The following is a 21,387-nucleotide window of genomic DNA, read 5'->3' as shown; positions in this document are numbered from 1 at the left end:
GTTGGATTTAAAATCTGGTGTATAAAGCAAGCCCCAGAGCAACCCAATTTACTTCTTAGAAGTCCGCCCTACTTGGAGCAGCGCTTTGGACTGGATGACCTCCAGAAGTCCTTCTCAGTCCAAATTATTTTACAGCTCTCCATACACGTACATCTTTGGTATTGAACCTCTTGCTCCTGGTCTGTTTTTCTCTCCAAATTTGTGTGTTACACAGAGTGACAAGTACCTCTCTTCATAAGTCCCTTGTGAATAATGTACGTTACGAATCTCATGCAGTTTCACCAAACAACACTCTTAAATAATTTCTTAACTTTTTTCACCTATCACTTCAAAAAAATAGCTGAAGTGTTACTTGGCAATTTCCTAAACTAGTTGACTTTTTTTCTTTCTTTCCAGCAACTCACCGAGACCTGTGAAGCAACCGATAATGCTACAGAACGCAGACCACGGCGAGAGGCAGGTCCAGCCCATGCCATATTCATGAGTCAGAACCTGGAGTGCAGAAGGGCCAGCCAAGAAGATATGGCCCTGGAAGACACTGCTTCTCAGCAAAGCCTGTCTGAGGAGCAGTAAGGAGTATTCCTAGCGCAAGGGCCACACGCTTCTTAGAATTTAATAAAGACAGCGTTAGGTGAGGGAGCTGCACGAGGATTTCAGTTCTTTCAAATGTAACAAGCAACCTCCTGATGTTTATTTTTCTAACTTCTACACAAGAATACTATGGGGCAGATGTTTTTCAGCTAAAGGCCTTGCCATGAGTAGGGTTGAAAGATGTCCTGAAAGACACACAGTGGTGCCACTTCAACTCAGGTCCATGTAAATCCAAGAACAATGAATACAACCTGTTTTAACGTTCCTTCCCCTGGAACGGTTGGAATCACAAATGAATACAGTGGGAAATACTAATACAACTCAGTGAAAAGCACACAAGATATCTCTTTCCTGCCATAACTAAACAGCTGATTGCATGCAAACTAATTGGCATTTGATACATAACATACAGCAAAGGCAACTTTGAACAGAAGCAATGAATACATAAAAAGATAGTACAACATGTACCGTAACATTAGAGCTAAATCTGACTTATTTTTTTTCCCAACAGCAAATATTTTTCTTTTAACATGTTTATGCAGGTGGTAATTCTGAATAGCAACATAGCATCACAGATTGATATACTGCATGCAGCCATATTGAAATATTGTGTGAACAAGCCATGCTACACAGACTAACAAAAGTCAAGTGTGAGGAAAGTATTCAGTGCATGGAAAGCCTTCAAAGCATATGGTGCACCTTACTTGCAAAGAAAGCAGCTTTGCATAAACAGCTGCTCTTAGGTATTATCTCATGCTCCTGTTTGGTCTACAGTAGTGTTTCTCAAATTCCAGGCAACAGCCCCTTAGGAGCTGCAAAAGGGCCCAGAGGAATGCTCCTCAAGGACAGGAAAGTGCAAAGCAGGCTGTAATTATTGCGTGAAAGTGTTTGCATTAGGAAGGGAACAGGTAGATGCCTTTAATTGCTGGACACAGCTCAGTGTCCATAAACACCTGTGGCCAGTAATTACAGATCATTCTGATCTCCCTCCCCCAGAGAAACTGAGCTGCTGCCAATTTAATAGTTGCATAAAGACAGATGATGCAAAAAGGGAGGCCATGCTTTCACAAAGTTTGAAAAACACTGATTTACAGGAATGCATGACTACTTTGGAAGTCAAAAAGCTACAAATCCTTTCTCTACTCTACTGTCTAACACACATGCATTTTTTTTTTTTAATTAAAAAAATTGCAGCTATCAGTGTCTTGCTGTTCCTCTTTACTGTAACTACCATAGATTGTTTCTAATTCTCAACACGATTATGTGCAGCCAGGCTGTCTTGTCCCAATTAACAAGAAAGATTTAACAAGAGATACTGTAGCTAAGTCTCATTACTGCTAGGCAATACACAGTTGCATTCTGAGCTTCCTACTGTGCCACACTTAAGATCTGAGTAGTAGAACTAAATAACACCTAGTGGAAATAAAATGATCCAAGTATGTTTTGTGTGGCAGCAGTTTTTGGGTTTTCTTTTTTATTTTGAATTGTTTTCACTTGCTTTCTGCCTCATGAAATTGAGAGATCTATTGGTTTTCTTCCACTTCAGATCTTGATGAATTGGTTATTTGTAAAGCTCGGCACAATCTAAACAAAATTCTGCTCACGTTTGCACAGGCAAAAGCAGAATATTCATGTACAGCCCCCTGGGACACATGGTCATCAGTGCAGTTTAGGTCCTACTAATGTCTCCTCCAGCACCCAGGTGTGATGTGGAAGAGGAAATTGAATCCAGCTCCCTTCTGATCATTTCTAGTTTCGTACCTCTCCTCTCGCCACCCTCCTCATGAAGTGCTTCATGACAAATAAAGGATGGAGATTATACAGGTAGGTGGAAGGTTCTTCCTAACAGCCACCAGCCCCATTTCTTTCTTGGGGGCTTTTGCATGGCAGTCTAAGACAAACCATCACTACTTTGTTCTCCTAAGCCCTGCCTTGCTTGAAGGCAGGGCAAACAGGTGACTGGAAAACACTGAAAACTTTACTATACTCAGTTATCCTCACTTAGGCCTCTAATTTTCACATCTTTAACTTTAGCTTGAATTGATTTCCATGAAAAATAAGTAACTCCACTAGTCCCAATTAACATAAATTATTCTATATACCCAACGCAAGCATACTAAACCAGACTGGGAAACAGCTGCACAAATCCTTCCAGTGGCAAGCTGCTGTATCTGCTTAGCGCAGCCCCGAGGCCCAGCACTACATCTTCTGTAAGAGACTCTACAAGTCTTACGCTGTAAAGCTGTCTCCACAGCCTCTGGTCCTCGCCCTAAGTTAACGCAGCTGCCTCACAGTTCCTGCCTTAGTTCAAGGCACTGGCCCCTGGAGCGTAAACTCCCTGGGGACAGCAGTGTGCCCTGCAGCTCAGCCTCTGCACAGGGTGGCTGCCAGAAAAGGCACGTGCTAACTCTTTTGTTGAGGCACAGTGCACAAGCAGGGCACAGCAGGAGTCAAAGATAGATTCAAAAATCAGTTCCTTTTCGTAGCCATGTCTTACAGTTTTCATTTTGCCTTGAAGCTGTTACTTTAGCACAGTGGGTTGAAAAACTCCCAAGAACGACCACTAACAGTAACAAAGACAAAAAAAATAGAAGATGACAGAACAAAGTCTCCCAGGTTATATATCTCCACAGTTTTGGAAATAGTCTGCTGTTATTAAGACTACTACTATATGCAGTGTTTTTAAATATGTGCCAATCCTACAGAATAATCAGACAGGACGGTTAGAAATAAAAACCTGGAACTACCTACGAGGTTGTACTGATTAAGCGTATCTTAGACCTCCCCCCACGTCTGCATGAGGTAGAGAGACCCGATTACTCTGTATGTGACAGAAGATGCATTTAAGGCTGTGAGACACACAAAGCTAACAAATGGGTACCTAACCTTTGCACAAGGCCTAATTTCAACAGCAACCTGCTCGGAAAAGCTCCACATAGCACCAAAAGGCACCTGAGCCCATAGGAATGGTATTCTCAGCACCAGTACCTACAGATACACAAAGGCTATAAGCCATACTTTCAGTCCTGCAAGACCTAAGCAGCTTGATACCTAACCTCACACACGAGGTGCCTCAGAACTGCAACATGGAGGTACCCAGGAACCCCACTTTTGGGGCAGTTTTGGGCTCTGAATTAAAAACAAAGGCAACTTTCACTGCTTTTACATCAGCCACAGCACTAATGATTGATAGGTTTCAAAGTGCCTAACACTGTTGCTAAAACTTGGCGCTGAAGTTGCTCAGGCTGAACAGTTTGCCCACATTACATCCTGATCTCTTACCACAGCTGTGATGCAGGAAGGGTGGCTGCCACCACCACCACCTAAGTATCTTTTATAGGCAGTTCCATTTTGGGTCAGTTTTCAAGATTCAAGTGCTATGCTTGAATTTTTCCAGAGCTGCAGAGGCCACTTACTCAGCAGGGGCTGAAGGCAGAAGCCTGCCTGATGCTCATTCAGCCAGCCCAGAACCTTCTTGTTTCTACAACCTGAAAGCAGCGACACTCCAGCCTCGCTTAGCAAGCTGAATGCATCCTTTGAGGAAATCAAGTGCTGAATCCACAAGAGCATTTGGTACATGCGATTCTTTCACAGAAACATCAGAAGGGCTGAACAGATGGAGGCCCTATCTGCCCCTGGCCCCAGCTCAACCCCAGATAACATCACCGCTGCTGAAAAGAAACATCAGGAGTGATTTTCCCTCAGCAGTCCCTCGCAACCAGAGAGCAGAGAGGAACAGAAAGTACAGCAGGCTAAAGGAGGGAGGATAACCAGTATATGGTAAAACAAGGACAAACACAGTACTTCAGCATTACATGTGGTATACTCACCCCCTCCCATTGTTTTCCTAAACTTTCCTTTTACTAATAGGCTCTTCTTTACATCATACAGTAAAAGCCAGGTGCTATGTTCCCTACAGGTAAAACACGGCCAAAAATCTCGTAAAAAGACTTCTAGTAACACTTCACCGAAGCCAACCACAAGCTGCTGAACTGCTCACATCCACCAGGTAAGCCGACAAGCCCCCAGCCTGGCCTTCAGCTCAGCTGTTTCCCACCACAGCAAGCAAGCAGGAAACAGTGATGGGTGCAACGTATAAAGTCTGCTTCCATTCATCCAAAAATACAAATGCTGGAGGTCCTACTGTTCCCTCCACTGTGAAATGTCATACAAACTTCTTCCCCGTGAGGCACTGGAGTTCTCATTGCAAAGTCTCACCTCATTCCCATAGACAAAAAGTCTTGGCATTCATTGCATTTAAGACAACTGTTAACAAAAAGGACTTAATAGTGCGAGTTGTTTTCCCTCAACAAGATGGCCAGATACTCTCAATATCTATGAATCACATTCTGAAACCATTATGTTCTTAGGACTCTCTGTGATGTCATTTGCAGCTTTTTTTAAAAGCTATTTATTAGAATAAAGCAAAAAATGTCACCTGCATTTGGCTCTGACTCACCAGCTGACTGCTCTTTTGCCGGGGAATTTTAACTTAAAGATTAGATGAATTTTGTGCAGCTCATTTTAGAAGATTAGAATTACCAGTGAAACTCTCTAGCATGTAATAATCATCTTCTCATCAATGCATATTTTTTAACTACCCAATTATTGCCATATTTAGATTTACTCCCTGGATTGCGAGCTGGTATTTAATCACAATGTTTCAGTAGTGCTTGTACGTCCTTAAATCTGCAACACAGACATATTACTTGTAATTAACTTTGCAGTAGGTCCAGTGTTAAAGATTCACCTCTCACTTTCATCCTTCTCAGTTTTACAAGTCAAAAATTGCCTAATGCATGATAAATAATGCAGGCCCCATTTATTCCATGCTGTGTGCAATTTTATGTTGGAATTACAAGCCTCCTTGCCAAAAATCTCCTTGATTCTCAGGCTTCGAGAGAATAATTGGTACCTCATATTCTCCCCTTTTTTGCACCAATTAAAACCTGCAGGTGCACTAACATTGTCATCTGGAATCTTGCTGGTACATCAGAGGTTATTTTCACCAAATGTGTGCTATTAGTGAAATCAGCCCATCAGGGGAGTTGTGAATGCTGTTTGTTGTTACAATGCTCTCAAGGCCTTCCAAATGCTTTACTAGTGCAAGACCAGACAATAAATTTTTACCTCTAAAGTAAACACAGGGTGTCATAGAAACTAAGTTTAGTTGGAAATACTACTTTTCTCACCCACTCCATGTATATTTGAAACAGGCAAATCACTTTTTCAGGACTGTCTCAGATTCAAAGGCCAGACATGACTGTTAAGGTCATCTAGGATCTGCTGAACACAAGACCACAACATTTCTCATTATTTCTCTTGAAAAACTCTATCTCAGAGAGCTGGGCTTAAAAAATGACAACAAATTAAAGACTCTCACCAATCTTGACATAGGTAACAGAAGACAATATTAGTAGCAAAAATACCCTTTGATTTAAAAGATCTGACACTTCACAGTTCCAGTGAAGGAAAAATCCACTTCCGTTTTGGAAGTTTTTCCTGTTGACCACCTACCCTCACTACAAAAGGTCTTCCCTGCTTTGTTTTAAAATGCTTTAACAGTACTATAAGCACACTGGCCAAGTTCCCCCAAACTTGTCGTTCTGATTCTTTTTTTCCAGTCTGCTAGATGATGGGACTACAGTAGGCATCTGGAATTTGAAAAATTGAACTCTGCCATCATTCCTGAAGGAACTCCCCTGTCCAGCCTCTATGGAGAAGTGTCAAATATCTCCATTTGATTTAGCTTTAAAGGTCAGTCTTCATTTAAGACTCAACTGCAGTCCCATTAAAACCTTGCTAGACTTTGGGTAATTTCATAATTGCAAGAACTATTCTTTTGCAGCATATTTCACAGCTTCAGAGACAATGCTGAAAGAGCAGGACATCCAACGCTTAAGTGCAGAGAGGCTTCTGTTTGAATGTCTATGGCACATAGCCCTGAAAAAGTTTACTTTGATCCCAAGTCCCTCTAACAAGTTGTCTTGTCTAAGTAAGGTGCCTGAAATAATTAAGGGATTAGTGATTCAGGAAACAATCTTACTGCACAAAATGCAGCCAGGAGCTGTACACTGTCAAAGGAGCAGGACCCTAGAAGGAATTCTTTTTTTTCTAAATATGATGAAGATGATACTGCCATCCAAACGGATTTGGGCAGAACAGTAGCGTAACAGGCCAATCTGGGAACAAGGCCATGGCATCCTTTAATATAGCATGTACCTCCTACCATCTAGGGTGATGTTTGTCCCAGGCCTTCGTTCTCAATACAGGAAAGAAAAACGACATTCCCTCCATGGTCCCAGCAATTCCCAGGGCACCTGTAAAAATGCCTGTCCCCATCCAGTCTCCTACAACTTTGGGTGTCAGTTTTACAGAAATAAATACAAGTCATATTTGAAAATGCTTTTATATAGCTTGCTCATTTTAACAGTTGTTGAACTGCACAGAAAAAAATCTTAAGAAATGACCAAATTCTTAATAACTTTTTACAGCCAGAGATGACTATAAATCGTACAATGAACAAGTGTGCACCTGGGAGGGAATTCTGTTTTCACAACATGCAAAACTGATTAAGTGGTAGCACTTTTCCTGAACATGTTTGCACACGTCATAGGGAAACACATTGTCTAACACTCTCAAACACTTATTTCACCATTAACCATGTACAGAACTGAATAAGACAAAAAACCAACCAACCAAAGTATCAATAAACATAATGGACTGTAAAACCCATATAGACGAATGCAGCATGAAGTTGATCCCGAATTAATACACAACTCAAGATTTGACTGAACTTTATGGATTTAAAGATTTATATATAATTTTTTTTAAGGGGGTGCGAGGCGGGATTGCCATAAGAAACTTAAAAATAATCCCAGAATGCAGCCCTCTTACCAACTACTGTCAGGGCCACTTAGGAGAGTTGGTTATTTTTTTCTCCTGAAGCAGAGTTCTGTAAATGTCACTTGGCACTACAAGAAATTTCCTTTAAATTCTAGATAACCCTTCTTGTACTGCAACTGGAGGAAGGGGTATCTGGGGGTAGGGGGAGAGCATCTGCTTATTCCTTGTACCATGTGAATTGTCAACACCCATGGCGAAACACACCTGGACGCACCTAAGCTGGGTCACCAACAGCAAAGATACTTCTACATGAAGCAGGCTGGGCACATTTTGGGCAGGGTTCTGTTCTGTTACACCAGGGCTACGTTCCAGATACTGAATTGCTCTTTAGGCAGAACAGTCCTCAGCACAGTGAAAGGGCTAAGATCTCAAACAGTTCTGACAGTTCATTGCTTTTACATGGTGCAACTAGGATCGGAGTCAGGCCACCTAACTTCCAAATACCCAGATTAGAACTGGATGTTAAATATGCATCTGTTCAATCTTTTGAATGGATTGCCTTGTGAACTGAATAAACAAGAATACTGCTATCTCATTTTCACATGTTCGAGTATTACCAGCTTTACCTTGCTTACCCTGAAGGCTCCAGTAAAGCCTCCAGGGGCTAAAGGAGGAAGGACAGACTCTAAAACGTCCGCAAAATGTCGTAATGTTTTGTTGAAATAAAGGCTTTAGCGTTTACAGGCAAGAAAAGGTCTTCATTTTCTGCAGGATTCCACAGCTGCCAAGATGTCTTGCAAAATGCTGTTTCTGTTTTCCTTACTAACCTAGAGAAAGAGAAATTAAAACTGATGTAATTTGATGAATAACCTCTGTATCAGTGTTTACTTCAAAAACAAACAAAGCAGAAATTCAAATGCATCTTTCTCAGTGGAGGAATGTTGAGTGTCAAACACCTGCCGCCTTCTGCTACTGAGAACACAATAAGCTAAACTCACAAACCTGCATATGTAATTGAATATTCAGTGATCTATTTGATTTAATTACCCATGGTATTTCGCAGTATTATTCAGGGCTTGAATAACTAACAGGAATCACTCGAGGAACCAGCATGTACTTTCGTCATTACTAGAAATCCTTTCCAATTACCAAATATAATTTTATGACTATAAAGTGGAGTTCTTATGTCTTCAGCACTTTAAAGGGTTGTATTTATTAGGATGACAGATCTAGTCAAAAACATCTGCAATGAGAAAAAATTACAACAGGCTTAGCAGCACAACTCTCTATTCTGAGAAACCTTAGCACTGCAGGATAGAAATACCTTGAAACAAGACTACTTGAGAAAGCCAGGGGTCTTTTGTAGCACACTGAGGTACACCTTTGGTTGGCCAGCCCATGAAAATGTTGGGCTTTATGACCAGTACATGTGAAAAATCCATACAACCCAGCGTCCTGTCTTTTGCTGGGCCCATCTGCATCGCAGCACATGCAAATTACTGTGAACGGCCAAGCATATGCTAGCATTGCTTGTCAGCTCAGCTCCCAGGTGCAGCAACAACAGAACACAGAGGTGGGGGGTGGGGGGTCAGAAGGAGAGGGAGTGTAAATTACCCCTTCTTCATAGACTGGGTCCTGATACAGAGCCCAGTGTCCCACAGTGCCATGCACTACTAACTCAAGCAAAATCTGGGGAGATAGCTGGGGTGGTAAAAGGGTTAACAAGCAATTGTGAAGTGTCAGTAAAAGCCTCATTTTAAAATGCCTAAGAAATTTTCCCCACTGTTTAGATCCCTGCAGAGAGGGCAGGAAGAAATCAAAGACAGATGAACCAAAAAAAAGTAAGGGCGTTCATATTTTTAACAAAGTTTGAGAAACGCTCTTTGATGAGGAAGGTGAGACACCACACTGTGCATGGCATAAAACTCTCTACCAGCAAGGTTTCACTGCATTCCCTGCAGCTGCATTTAAGATATAAGCACAAGGGGTTGTACTCCTTCCAGTACTACAGTCAATACTGAACAGGAGAAAGTATTATTATTATCGTTGTTATTTTTAAATAGGTGACAGCCTTACCTGAAGAATTTGGCTCTGGGAGCCTACTGCTATTTAGAGTCCCAGACATCCTATCCAAATGCTGAAAACCAACACTGTGAAACCTAGAGATGGTGGCCTCACCTGCACCACTTGAATTTAAGAAAGCAGATCAACATGGGACAGATGAAAAAGTGACATTAAAAAAATAAAAGAAATAAAAAAGGGAATGAAAGAGATGATCTGCCTGAAAATGTTGCTGTTTTTATTGAGTATAATTCCAAGCCCGTTATAATATAAACAGAAAATCCCACAATAACAAAGAGAGCAAGACAACAAAGAATGGAATTGCTCTTCAGTAAGACTATTGAGAGACCCCAAGGTAAACAAGGCACAGAGCATAGATCAGCCAAACTCTAAATCTCACAGCAAGTGTCCCGATATTCTGACTTTCAAAGGACCTTCTGAACATTTAATAGCTCTTCCCACTGTCTCACAGCCAACAAAAACAATAGTACATTTTATCTATCCCTCTTCCATACCTACATGCCAGAAGTCCAGTGAGAGCAGGAGAGAGAATGTGCCAAGTGTTGGGAAATTTTCACAACTGTTTTACAAAGGCTGCTAGATAGATACAAGTCTCCTCTTAAGATCTGGAGACATTCTGTGCAGGCAGCTTTCCCAGACAGAACAAATCTCCCAGTATCTGTACTGAGTGTTCAAACAGATGGATACATTTTTAGACAGGGACTTGAAAATTAGATGCTGTTTATACGAAGTAATTTAGGTAATTTGCACCTAGACTCCTAATACCACCTAGACTCCAAGCAGGCAATAGTAAAGGACAAAAGTTTTCTCCTCCTAACCCTTAAAAGTACCGTCAAGGAAACACCTCTTGTACAGTCAAATGGAGCCTTTTCTTCTTCTGATCCATTTAACTCTTTCTTTTCCTTCTTAAAAGGCATATACAACCAAACTTCACCAATGGGCTTCATGGAAGCAAAATTAATAGATGGGAAAATGAGAAAAAAAAAATTATGTGCCAGCTGCTAAGGATAATCTGATCCATTTATGACACTGTCTGCAAAACTACACAGACCTGGGCAGTGCAGAAAGAGCCTCTGTAGTTTCTCTGGAAAGTTTAGTTCTCAGCAAAATGGAATTGGGCAACAATGGAAAGAAATGTGTTAAATAACAGAGCTCCTATCGTTAAGTGCTCTAAACATAATAAATTAAACATTTGGGACCAAACTCTCAATTGCTTTTAGGGCATCTGGGCCCACTTACACCAAACAAATACGCTTTCAAGACAGAAGGGATTGTACAATCCCAAACAGCTGTCTCTAATGCATTTAGCGTCAAACATCAGAAACGTCCTTGTGACACTAACAGAAGAATGAGAAATCTCTGCGAGGTACTTGAATGCAGCCAAACCCCATATTAAGTGACAAAGCAGGCAGAACTTTTTTGGAGGGTTGCCACCTACTTCTGCACTTCCCAGGCACCATAGAAGTTAGTAAGAAATTACTGACCACAAGCTATTTGGGCACTCCAGGTTCTCCCCATGCCAAAGCCCCTGAAGAACACAGCTGGTGATCCAGTATTTACTTCAGCTAGTAACACCTCTGACTCCCCAGGGGCAGGTTCTGTTCCTGCTCATGCACACGTTTTAACTAGGTGGGAAAGAGCATGTAGCATGTCACTGGAGCAAGTGAGACAGATGCTCTCCTGCACAAAACTTTAGCATAGCAGGTCTCTGCCACCTGGGAGCTATTGCAGTCTGTCACACCATTTCATACCCACGCTTTTGGCTAATGGATTCACCAGATAACTCTATTTAAACAAAGAAACTTGCACATCCTAACCTCTGCAGGATAAACAGGATGGCTCATTTCTTGTTTGTTGGGTTTTGGGGGTTTTTTTGTAGCTAGAAAAAACACTGCTCCACTGAAATTTACAGGAAGACTTTGCTGGCTGTTGTCACTGCTTAAGAAAAAGAGCTATCAGCAGACCGATACAGCTAACAACACAGGGCCAAGTGGCACATGCCCGTAGAACATCACCTGATAAAAACAGGTCAGCAGAAGCTTGTCTTGAAATGACTGCAGCCTAAGCACCAAACTACTGTTACTTTCGGGGAGGCAATTCTCCATTCCCTCTGCCCCAGTCCTACCACTGTAAAGCAAGTCATAGAAAATACACATTCATGTGCGCCCCTGTTCAGTACCCTGACAACCAACACACATCAGCTTGTCAGTGTGAAACCTGAGGTTTCACCTCTGAAAGGAACAGAAGTTGAATGCTTATGTAAGGAAAGGGATCTTCTCTCATCTTTGCTCCTAGGACTGCTTCAGCACTTCATTAAACAGACATTTAATTTAAAAAACAGAAATTGAAGATGATGATGGGGACCATCAGCTAAAAGAAAGCTGCAGAACTTTTCTGAGCACTGCAGTTTTATTAATCTCACTTTGAGAGGAAAAAAGAAGATGGAGGCTTTGCTTTCCCTGCAGTAATTAAGGTCGTTCAGTATAAAGTTGTTGAAATAATGTTTTTTCCTTCCTCATTCACTTGGATGAAAACAAAGTAAGTATTCTCACTGTGATGTGCATCTGATAAAGAACAGGCTGCAACAGTAAACTGCTTTACAGTACATCACCTCTGTTAGTAAGCCAGGATGTGTAAGTCCCACTTAACTGAATTTAAAATTTATAGAGATGTAGAGATGAATATAAAACTTTATTCTCTACTACAAGTAGTACACACCAAGCAGAGAAGTAAATCAAAGGAGTGGGGGCTGTGTTTAGCTTGGTTTTGCGAAGCATCCAGGACACCTAGATGTTAAGGAAAACTTACACGTATTCCTGTGAACAGGCTGTTTTGTTGTGCTAAGTTTTTGAGAATCTCCCCGCATCTGATCAGAAATGCACTCTGAGGCCCTAGTATTCTGAAAATTATGGCTGTAAAAATAATATAATGAATCCCAAAATTGGTTCACTGACTGCAGAGAAAGTACGCTCCATTTACAAGTGTCTTTCTCCTAGAAAGCGTTTCTGCAAGCTCCACTACTGCTGGGTTTTTTTGTTTCCTTTTTTTTTTCTTGAATATGATTACTGGTAATACTTCCGCAAGCCAGTCTGGGGGAAAAAAAAAAGGTTTGAAAATCTGTACTTTAAAAGATTTAACTCTTAGGAATAATGAATACTTATATGGCAATAATACTACAGCAAGAAAACCTTTTAAAACAACTATATCTTTACTTCTACAGCCTCTCACAAGCAAAGCCAGCTGTGTGAGACTGCTATGGTACATGCCAAATGTGATTTTTTTTTTTAATAGGGTGAACACCTGCCCATTAAGAATGAAATGGAAAATAAAAAATTTCATATGTGCTACCCACAGCTATCAATTGGTAGTAACAATTAGATTTTAAACAGAGCCAAATACAAACCAGCAGCCTAGAACAGAAGGCTTTTAAGGATATTAAATATTACTCACATTGAACACTTTCACATCTTTCCTACTTCTTATTTCTTCAACAAGATCCAATGGCTTTCCCTTAGGTATTGGAATAGTTCCAAGCACCATGGTCCCTGAGCCAGCCAGCATTTGACGAACAGCTTGAATAAAAGCCTGGCTGAAGAGTTCCATTTTACCAATCTCATCTATGACACAAATTTTTTTCTCTGCATCACTGCCATGGCTTACCTGTGGAAAAGCGCATCAAGAGACTGTAAAGAACACAGAACTTAGAACAAGCAGCAGAAATAATTTCTAATGCTAATAAATATGTCTGAAAGAAATAAATTCCATTGTAATACTGGGGAAAAAGAAAGAGTCAAAACTGCTTATATAACAGACTTGTGAATCTATCATTTCTATTTCAGCACAGCTTTTTGGAAAGATGAAAATATATATACAGTATAAATACCAACTACAATAGGAAATAGCCATAATATCAGTCTTCCTTCAAAGCAGAATTCTCACAATGGTCCCATATGAGTTACTTGACAATTAAGAACTGCACTTTGCTTTCTAGCAGCTCTCAATCAATCTGAGGGACATCAATTTTTCAAAACTTCACTCTTCCCAACAGATTATGCATTTAGAATATATGAACACAAGCATTAAAAAAAAGATTTGCAATAAATCTAGATTTGGAATTTTCTCCTCTTGTAGTTGGGTCAAAGGAGGGTCAAAACTGGCATTTCTTTCAGAACAACTAGCTTTCTTCAAAGCTACCTGGGCAACAAACAAGCCATTTCCAAGCCTGTCTCAAATCAGAACAATCACCTTCCATTTCTTTGTCAAGATGCAGTTTATTCTATAGCCCTAGCCATCCTCCTGGATTGTAGGATAGGCACCATACTAACAATTAACCACATTTGTGGTTTGTTTGCTTTTTTTCATGAAGTGACTACTTTGCCAAACAGCACCATGCTGCAGAGTGGTGTGAGCAGCAGGGAAGTCCAGGAGGGAACATGGGTGATTGTCATTGCGGGAAGGGCAACTCGCAAAATTATCTGTTTTGGAAGAATGGATGAACTATTCAACAGAAAGTGCACTGCCTACCCTTTCGGTAAAAGTAACTGAGAACTGTACTCCATTATTTATAGAAGTAAGGAGGAAATCAACCCAAGTCAAAACATCACTGTAGATCCATGAATATATAACAATAGCAGCCATGTTATACTGAACCTTAAGAAAAGAAAATATTGAAATGTTTTGCCTTGTCAAGGCAAAGGATTTGCTTCTGGAAAAGTGGAAGAACCGTACACATGCATCCTAAAATCTTTTCAGGCTAGAGTCCCTGATGAGTAGCTGTTTTTATCTAAAACCCTTTCATAGATCAGTGAGCTAAAAAGCCAATACCAGTCACTAGGTCACACACTGAGAAACAGAGCATTGTGCTTTGAAAAAATCCTCAGTCCTGCCTGGTAAAGTTTCCAGAGCCAAAGAGATCATCCATTGTAGGATCTACCCCTGTTCTCACTGGACTGAAAAAGATCCAAGCCTTAAGAGCTGAAACAGTCCTCAAAACCAAATGGGCACAGGCCCATTCTGCTCTCTGATCAAACCAGACCATATCTGTGACTCTTCTGCCCTCATTCATTCGTCTCTTCTTGTTTCAGTTCTATGATCTTCCTCACTCTCCCTCCTCTTCCGTTTTGTGTCACCTACATGCATGACCACATTCCCACAAAACTGATTAAGAATGCTTTCAAGGAGAACAGGGTCATGCACTGTCTGACCCTGCTGGCCCCTTTTCTTCTTCTCTTCACTCTCTTGTACTTGTAGAAAGCTATATAACCACCCGAAAAATTCAACACTGCTAACATCCTTCCAGCAAGATGTCTTCTGGATTTCACATTAATGCAGCAGTAAAGGATCCAGAGTACACTGTTGGCTTAACGAAGACTTTTTTATTAAACTATCCTTCTATTTACTAACATAGTAAATCAAGTTACTTTAAAATTGTCCCATTTTACTCGTTTCCTTTCTCCCTTGCCCCCAACATCCTTGCTTCTGTACTCTCAGACTTTAATGTTCCTTAACAAAAAGAAGAATCAGATCCTCAATCTCATTTTAGCTCCTTGCACCGCTTTGGTTTTTTTGTTCTTTGAAAGTTTGTTAAGTCCCTTCTTCCTTGGCCCCTTGAGCTCTGCCAGTGTAGAAAAATCACAACAGGATTCTTTCAGCAGTACAGTTCAGCAGCTGCTGCACACTGTTTGTGATACGTTACTGCCAAAATCAGAGCTGCTCTTGTTTAATTTTGGAAAGGGGAAAGGTTGGAGTGAGAGGAAGGAGAAGGAAAAAGGCAGTAACAGAAGGATAGGAAAAATTGTGGAAAGTTGTCACAGTCAGATAACTTGTGCAGCAAGCTAAATCTGAAATTATGAGGCTGCCTTTATCAGTTAAAACCTACCAGTCTGCAGGTACTCGTACAGTGGTAATCAAAAATAACCACTGGATTCAAGAAACTGGAAGAAGATGGGAATCAGAACAAGAGGGGAAAAAAAGGCTGTAAAGAACAGCAGCAGCAAAAGCCTTTTTCTTGGACCCACTGACTCTACACAGTTCTGGGTAGTAAGCCACTCGTACATTTTGTTTGCTTTCCAATACGCAAGACAGCAACACAGGAAGAAATTTCCTGTTAGCTGTCTCTCAGGCCAGGGAGATCCTGCCCACAGGACAATGTCAGATCAAGAATGAGAGGGAACTGCAATCTCTCCACCACCACAATAAGCACAAAAGAACAAGCCAGATTTGTCCCTCCAGCTTCCTGATCCTGAAGTCAATCAGGATCAGTGATACCCAAGAAACAGGCTATTTATTAATATCAAAAACCAGTGCTCTAGAAGGGCCTTTCAATAAAACTGATTATCCTAAAGCATCCATATTTCAGCAGCTTTCATAGAATACTCACATTTCTCAGCACAGGTAGAACCAAATGCTCAAATGAAACAAGGTCTACAACATACTGTCCAACCCGATATTCACGTCTTGAAGTAGAAGAATCAGAACTGAATTTGGAAAAAAAAAAAAAAGAGAGAGAGAAACAATTCCAAGTAGTGAGCTTAATGAGAATTTACTGCAGTCATTTCAAATGGATTTATGAGAAGTTATCGTAGCAAGTCAAATCCCCTTAATTCTTCCATGAAAATGAAAGAAACACCATAAACCATCCATTAAGTCGTACTGCAGACAACATACTCTCAGGTAATAAATATACCATAAGCTACCTTCCTAAGTATGTAAACTCAAATTTGAGCAGTGTACAGAAGCCAATGGGATCTAAAAGTCAGCAGGTATATTTACATTGAAATCAACATACATGCCTGCAGTTCAGATCTTTGAATTTGGTAATACAACACTACAGACAGCATCACAGCAGTAGCCCAGATCTCAGTGTGGGCTGCAAAACCCTTAAACAATCTTGGAAAAATACTCAGTTTGCATTTGCTGCATTGCACTATCCTAGGTGAATCTCCTTTATCAGCAGTATTCAAATTATTTAGTCAGATCATCTATGTCTGAATGTACCTGGACCTACACTAAGTTTTCCACAGTGTGAAAAGCTACGTCTAGTGAATCAGGAGAGACTGTGAACCACTCTGCACTTCAGAAGCCCCTGTCTTAGTGGGGCTCTGAAACCCTCTTTTTCTTAAAATTCACATGTGGGTTTTGAGGGCCAGTCAGTGGCTCTTTAAAACAATGTTATATGCAATTTCCCTTTTGTTTTCCACTTCCACCTCCATAAATTATTTGGTGGAAACAAAAAGTCTTCCTGCCTGCCTACAATAAGCTACTTGCTGTATCCCAAAGAAACTTGGCCTCACCATAAAAGGCTCAGCAGTGCTTCCTCTCTATCTAGTGTAAAATAGGCAGTAAGAGACGACACCCCTCTGTAAGCACATTTTCCACAGCTCACTACACAAGAGACACTGTCTCCACACACAATACAGGTATCAGCCAGGACACAAGAACTAAACAAAGAGCCTGACTATGAAAGCCATACGTGTGCTGGAAATCACGTTCTGGACGAGCATTTAACATGCCTACAGACTGGAGCAGAAGCATGAAACAGTAAGCCACTTACAGTCATTAAAACCTCAGTACCTGACTCTAGATAAAGGTCCTCGTTTTCCAGATAAAGTGACAACATCAAATCCTGTTCTCCTGCCACCTTCTCTAACTTCCTCTGTGTAAAATCCATCAATGGGAATGCCCGAGGATTTTAGAGCCTGAGTGACTTTCTGTATCAAAGTAGTTTTTCCAACACCTAAAAATAAAAAAGAAACAAAAAGCACACAGGATTAATCTTCTATGCTAAAAGCCCATTTCTAAACACCACAATAATGATTCAGTTCAGCAGGAACACTGATTACTTTTGAAGTTGGCAAATTGTTTTTTTTTAGATGCTAGGAAAGGAAAGAACAGAAGCACCTTTTAAAGTTCATCCTGTACTGACACTGTAATGTTTTATTAGCCTTGAAGAAGTATGTCTACAGTGAAGTTACAGCAGAACGGTACAAACATCCCAGGCTAACACTGAACTTGTTAGCTTAGATAGTGCACAGGCAGGCCACAAAGCCTGCCCCAAGGCAGGTAACTAAATATGTGAGAGCCACACTGCTACACAACTGATAGTCTTGCAGCTGGCTTGGCTGACTGATGAATCTCTACCACTGCTATTTACTACTTTTTAAAAACAGAGCTGAGTTCATGCCCCTTTTAGATCATAAGGTCGAAGCTGACTATTATTACCAGCAGCCTAACTGGTATAAAGGACACACTGCTGTTGATGTCCTAGAAACTGGAAGAACTCAGTGCCCCGAGACGTTGGAAATTTCGTTTGCCATGTGGGACCTGACAACAGAAACACACTTCCTAAGGTAATTGAAGCAAGAGGGTTTTGACTAGATACAGGGAAAAGCTTTTTTATCATGGGGACAATCAAGCCCTGGAACAAGTTGCCCAGAGAGGCCACGCAGTCTTAACGCACCCTTTGAGGTTCTCAAGACCTGACTGGATAAAGCCTTGAGCAACCTGGTCTGGTCTCACAGCTGACCCTCCTTTACACCTCCTAAAGTCCCTTCTCACTTGATTTATCCTGTGGTCCTATAATCCATTTTCTTACCCTAAGACAGATCCTTAAAACCCTTGCCACCTGATCTCTCCTAGCACAGTTCGATGTACCTTCTATGCCATGAACGCTGGCCACATTCCAGACATCCTCTCAGTTCCCACAAAGGAGTTATTTCTTCTTCTTCGCCATTGTACAAGTACATCCCTTGACAGTCTCCTTTTAAACTCAACTTTATTGCATCTCACAAATTTTAGTGTTACCACTTCATTTTTAATCACTGCCGTAAAAAAATAAATAAAATCAAAAGATAAAAAATATCCTTCAGAATAAACCTCCAAATTCCTAGAGACAAGGAACATAGACCAAACTGTGAGGTGCCTAAAGACACCAACAGAAATTATTTCAACAGGCACATACCAAATTCCTCCCTCAGATTTTAAGCAGATTTAGGAACTACTTTCTTAACAGTCAGTATCATTGGCAAAATATTCTGTGGCTGCAAGGACACCTAGTCAGACTATTAGGCGAATTTTTCAAAATTGAAGACAAAGGGATTGTTGGCATTTAAACAATAAAATGACAAATGTGGCAGTGTTGGTATCTACCATCTCTCCAAGGCCTTGTCTCTATCAGGGAATTTATACTCATTTGACTCAGATTCGCTATCTCCAATTTGTTTACCTTCATTCAGTAAATTGCCAAGGAAAGCAAACCCGAAAGTTTAAGAAAACTTACAGTTATACATTTAGCTAATCAAAACAATACAATTTCAGTCACATGAACAGAGACAAGGCCTAAGCAAGGCCTAACCCCCACATCTCCCAGAAGGCCGCCTTTATTCAAGCAGACAGACAGAATGAAGCGGGTGGGATGTATTGCTTCCTCAGCCTAGCAGTAGCATTTTAAATTAATTCCAGAGAAGACAGTCATCTGCAAAAGGTTCAAAAGAAGGAGAATGAGGCCTGCTGCTTTACTTCCAGACCACAAAAGAAAGCTCTGCATTGTAACTGGTTTATTTATCAACCTTATAGTTTAACACTCAATAATCAGATTCCCCCACCATGATGAACTACCCCATCGCTTCAGTCAAGGCCTGCCCACCTGGGATACCAATTATTACCTATAACTGAATATTACTTAAGTTGTAAGAGCTAAATCACTACAACTAAGTTACAGAAAAAACGAGTGCTCAGAAATTATTAAAGGCAGCAGTTTAGTTAAAGCAGGAATAGTTGTCCAGCGGTGTTTTTTTCCCAACATTGAACTGCAGGGCAGGAACCAAGGACAAAGCAGAGGCTAGAGTGGACTTTCATTAGGAACAAGTTAATGAATGCGGCAGCTCTGACCTCAACAGGCGGCAGCCGGGGAGGAGGGCAGGTAGAGGCCTGCAGCCGGGGCTACCCGGCCAGGTTACCCCGCAGGCAGCCGCCGGGCCCGGCTGCAGCAGGAGGCGCTCCCGGGGCTCATCACCACCCGGGGCGGGGGCCCGGCCGCAGGCGCTTTCCCCTGGCTCTGAGCGCTCCATAGCCCCGCGCAGGGCGGCTGGCCAGGCCGGGCGCCAGGCCGGGCCCCAGGGCAGCCCCCAGCAGCCCGCGCCGCCTCCCCGGGCCCCGCTCCCCAGGCTCCTCCTGCCCCCGTTACCTGGGGGTCCGGTGAGAAAAACGTGCTTGGCCATGGCGAGGGCCGCAGGCCGCGCTCCGCCCTCTCCCCAACACGGCGCGGCCCAGAGGGCGGGAGCACCGCCCTGCACCGCCCCCGCTCCGCTCCGCCCCGGGCCCAGCCCCGCCGCCGCCTGCTCCCCGCGGGGAGACGCTGCTCGGTGCTTTGCTGGCGGCCGCGCTGGAGTTACGCGGAGCCCCGCGTCCCCCCCTTCCATAGCGGCGCCCCGGGCGGTGCCCGCCCCCCGGCCCCGTGCCGGCGGTGCCTGACGTGGCGGCTGTGGCCGCCTTGCCTCGCAGCGCCCGACGCGCGGTTTTAATCTGCCGGTTCCAGCGGCCTGGCGGGGGGTTGCGCGCCAGCCGCGGCAGCTGCTGAGGGAGCCTGGGCGCTGCCCTGGAGCCCCCGGGCGGCGGGGGCGGCGAAGCCGGCCCGGGCGGGTGGTGCGGGCCGGGGGGCTCGGGCGCCGAGGGGCGGCGGGCCCTGCCCTTCCCGGGCTGAGGCGGCCCCGGGGGCGCGGCCCGGGGGTGGGTCGCTGCCGTGGCATTTCCCAGAAGACGGACGATATTTAAAGGTTAGGGCGGAGGGGAAAATACGATTGACTTCCAAAGTGTGGATCAGCATTTTCTTTATCCAGTCAGCTTGATCTGTTTAATATCTGAATATGTAAAGAAGGCTCTCCCAAGAGCTTTTTACCCGTCTCAGTAAACAACGTCCTCCAACCATGCAGCAAACCAGTCAGTTAAATGACAAATGGGTTGTCTAATATGTCGATGCAGACAACTGATGTAACCAGGGGGTTAATAAACAGCTAGGGGGTTGTTACAGAGCTGGGCAAATTGGGTCACAAGTGAAAAGGTTTGGCAGGTTTAACAGAGATGCTGACAGACATCTGTCTGCATCCCTAAAAGCCGTATGCATGTGGCTTCCTTCTTTGTGGCTTATTTGTTTAGACGGTGGTGATGGGGAGCTGTAAAACGGCAGATTTTTGTGTGGAGGGCTGCGGTGCGCAGGCAGAAATCTGACTGAGGCGATGCCCTGCTACCAAGGCGTACTGATCCCTGCCCGGCCACAAGCACCGAAATGTTTACCCAGAAATACCGAGCTATGAAAGGGATACATCTTTGTTGTTGATTGCTTCACCTAGAATGGATCTCTTCAGGTTCAGCACGTCTTTCTCTGGCTTTCAGTTTCAGTAATTTACCAAGCATTTAGAGCTTATTCATCATTTTCACAAAGATAATGGGTATCCTTGTCAGCCAGATGATGTGTAGGTCAGCAGGTAGAGTGTACATCACAACAGACATCACATACGGCCACTCTTGTATGGTTTTATATTCTTAGCAGGGTGAAGAGCAACCCTCTGTTTAGTGATACTGCACCCTTAAAGTATGCACAGTACTTTCAGGTCAGCTAGGATCAGGATTTGTGTAGAATGGTGGGTCATCTAAAAGTGTGAAGGATGCAATCAGCTATTGCACTGCATAATGAGTACCTTTTACCGCCACACTTCTGGCTTCTGAGGAAAGGAAAAGTCTCTCTCAGGCTCCAGGTACACTCCTCATCAGCACTCTTGTGAGGTAGAAATTGCCATCACCACTTTTAGAAGGAGAAACTGCAACAAAGGGATGGGGATGATAAATTACACATTTGTTCCCTTGGGTGGTATG

At 42.6% G+C, this 21,387-nt stretch overlaps 2 protein-coding genes across 4 annotated transcripts in view; one reads left to right on the top strand and one right to left on the bottom strand.

The window, feature by feature from the left end:
* Positions 1-2,030, top strand: part of PCNX2 (pecanex 2) — a 159,698-nt gene extending 157,668 nt beyond the window's left edge. The window contains exon 34 of the mRNA XM_055713484.1: positions 397-2,030. Within this exon, the coding sequence (XP_055569459.1) occupies positions 397-573 (177 nt within the window). The 3' untranslated portion in view covers positions 574-2,030. The remainder of the gene's footprint in view (positions 1-396) is intronic.
* Positions 2,031-6,981: 4,951 nt separating this feature from the next.
* NTPCR (nucleoside-triphosphatase, cancer-related) lies at positions 6,982-19,848 on the bottom strand. 3 transcript variants are annotated; one of them, XR_008732731.1, is made up of 6 exons: positions 19,703-19,847; positions 17,092-17,254; positions 15,899-15,995; positions 12,970-13,179; positions 12,328-12,608; positions 6,982-8,264 (listed from the first exon to the last, which is right to left on the bottom strand). XR_008732731.1 is itself a non-coding variant. In XM_055713482.1 (5 exons), exons 1-5 carry the CDS (start codon positions 19,734-19,736, stop codon positions 8,196-8,198), a joined length of 573 nt encoding a protein of 190 aa, XP_055569457.1. In that variant the 5' UTR covers positions 19,737-19,847; the 3' UTR covers positions 6,982-8,195. The 3 variants fall into 3 exon arrangements, 2 of the variants coding, with proteins under 2 accessions (XP_055569457.1, XP_055569458.1); XM_055713482.1 differs by lacking the exon at positions 12,328-12,608; XM_055713483.1 differs by lacking the exons at positions 12,328-12,608; positions 12,970-13,179 and having other exon boundaries at positions 19,703-19,848.
* Between the last annotated feature and the right edge of the window lie 1,539 nt (positions 19,849-21,387).

This window comes from Falco cherrug, chromosome 6 (genome assembly GCF_023634085.1).
Source record: "Falco cherrug isolate bFalChe1 chromosome 6, bFalChe1.pri, whole genome shotgun sequence".
In the NCBI taxonomy this organism is placed as follows: Eukaryota; Metazoa; Chordata; class Aves; order Falconiformes; family Falconidae; genus Falco; species Falco cherrug.
This window is presented reverse-complemented; position numbering and strand designations above follow the sequence as displayed.

What these genes read in the sequence shown, in the direction of transcription:
- NTPCR (XM_055713482.1), bottom strand. Translation starts at nt 19,736, where the DNA reads ATGGCCAAGCACGTTTTTCTCACCGGACCCCCAG. An exon ending in TTTTCTCACCGGACCCCCAG is followed by an intron (nt 17,255 to 19,702) that starts GTAACGGGGGCA and finishes TTTTATTTTTAG; the next exon opens with GTGTTGGAAAAACTACTTTG. An exon ending in GGACCTTTATCTAGAGTCAG is followed by an intron (nt 15,996 to 17,091) that starts GTACTGAGGTTT and finishes TTCCAAATTCAG; the next exon opens with TTCTGATTCTTCTACTTCAA.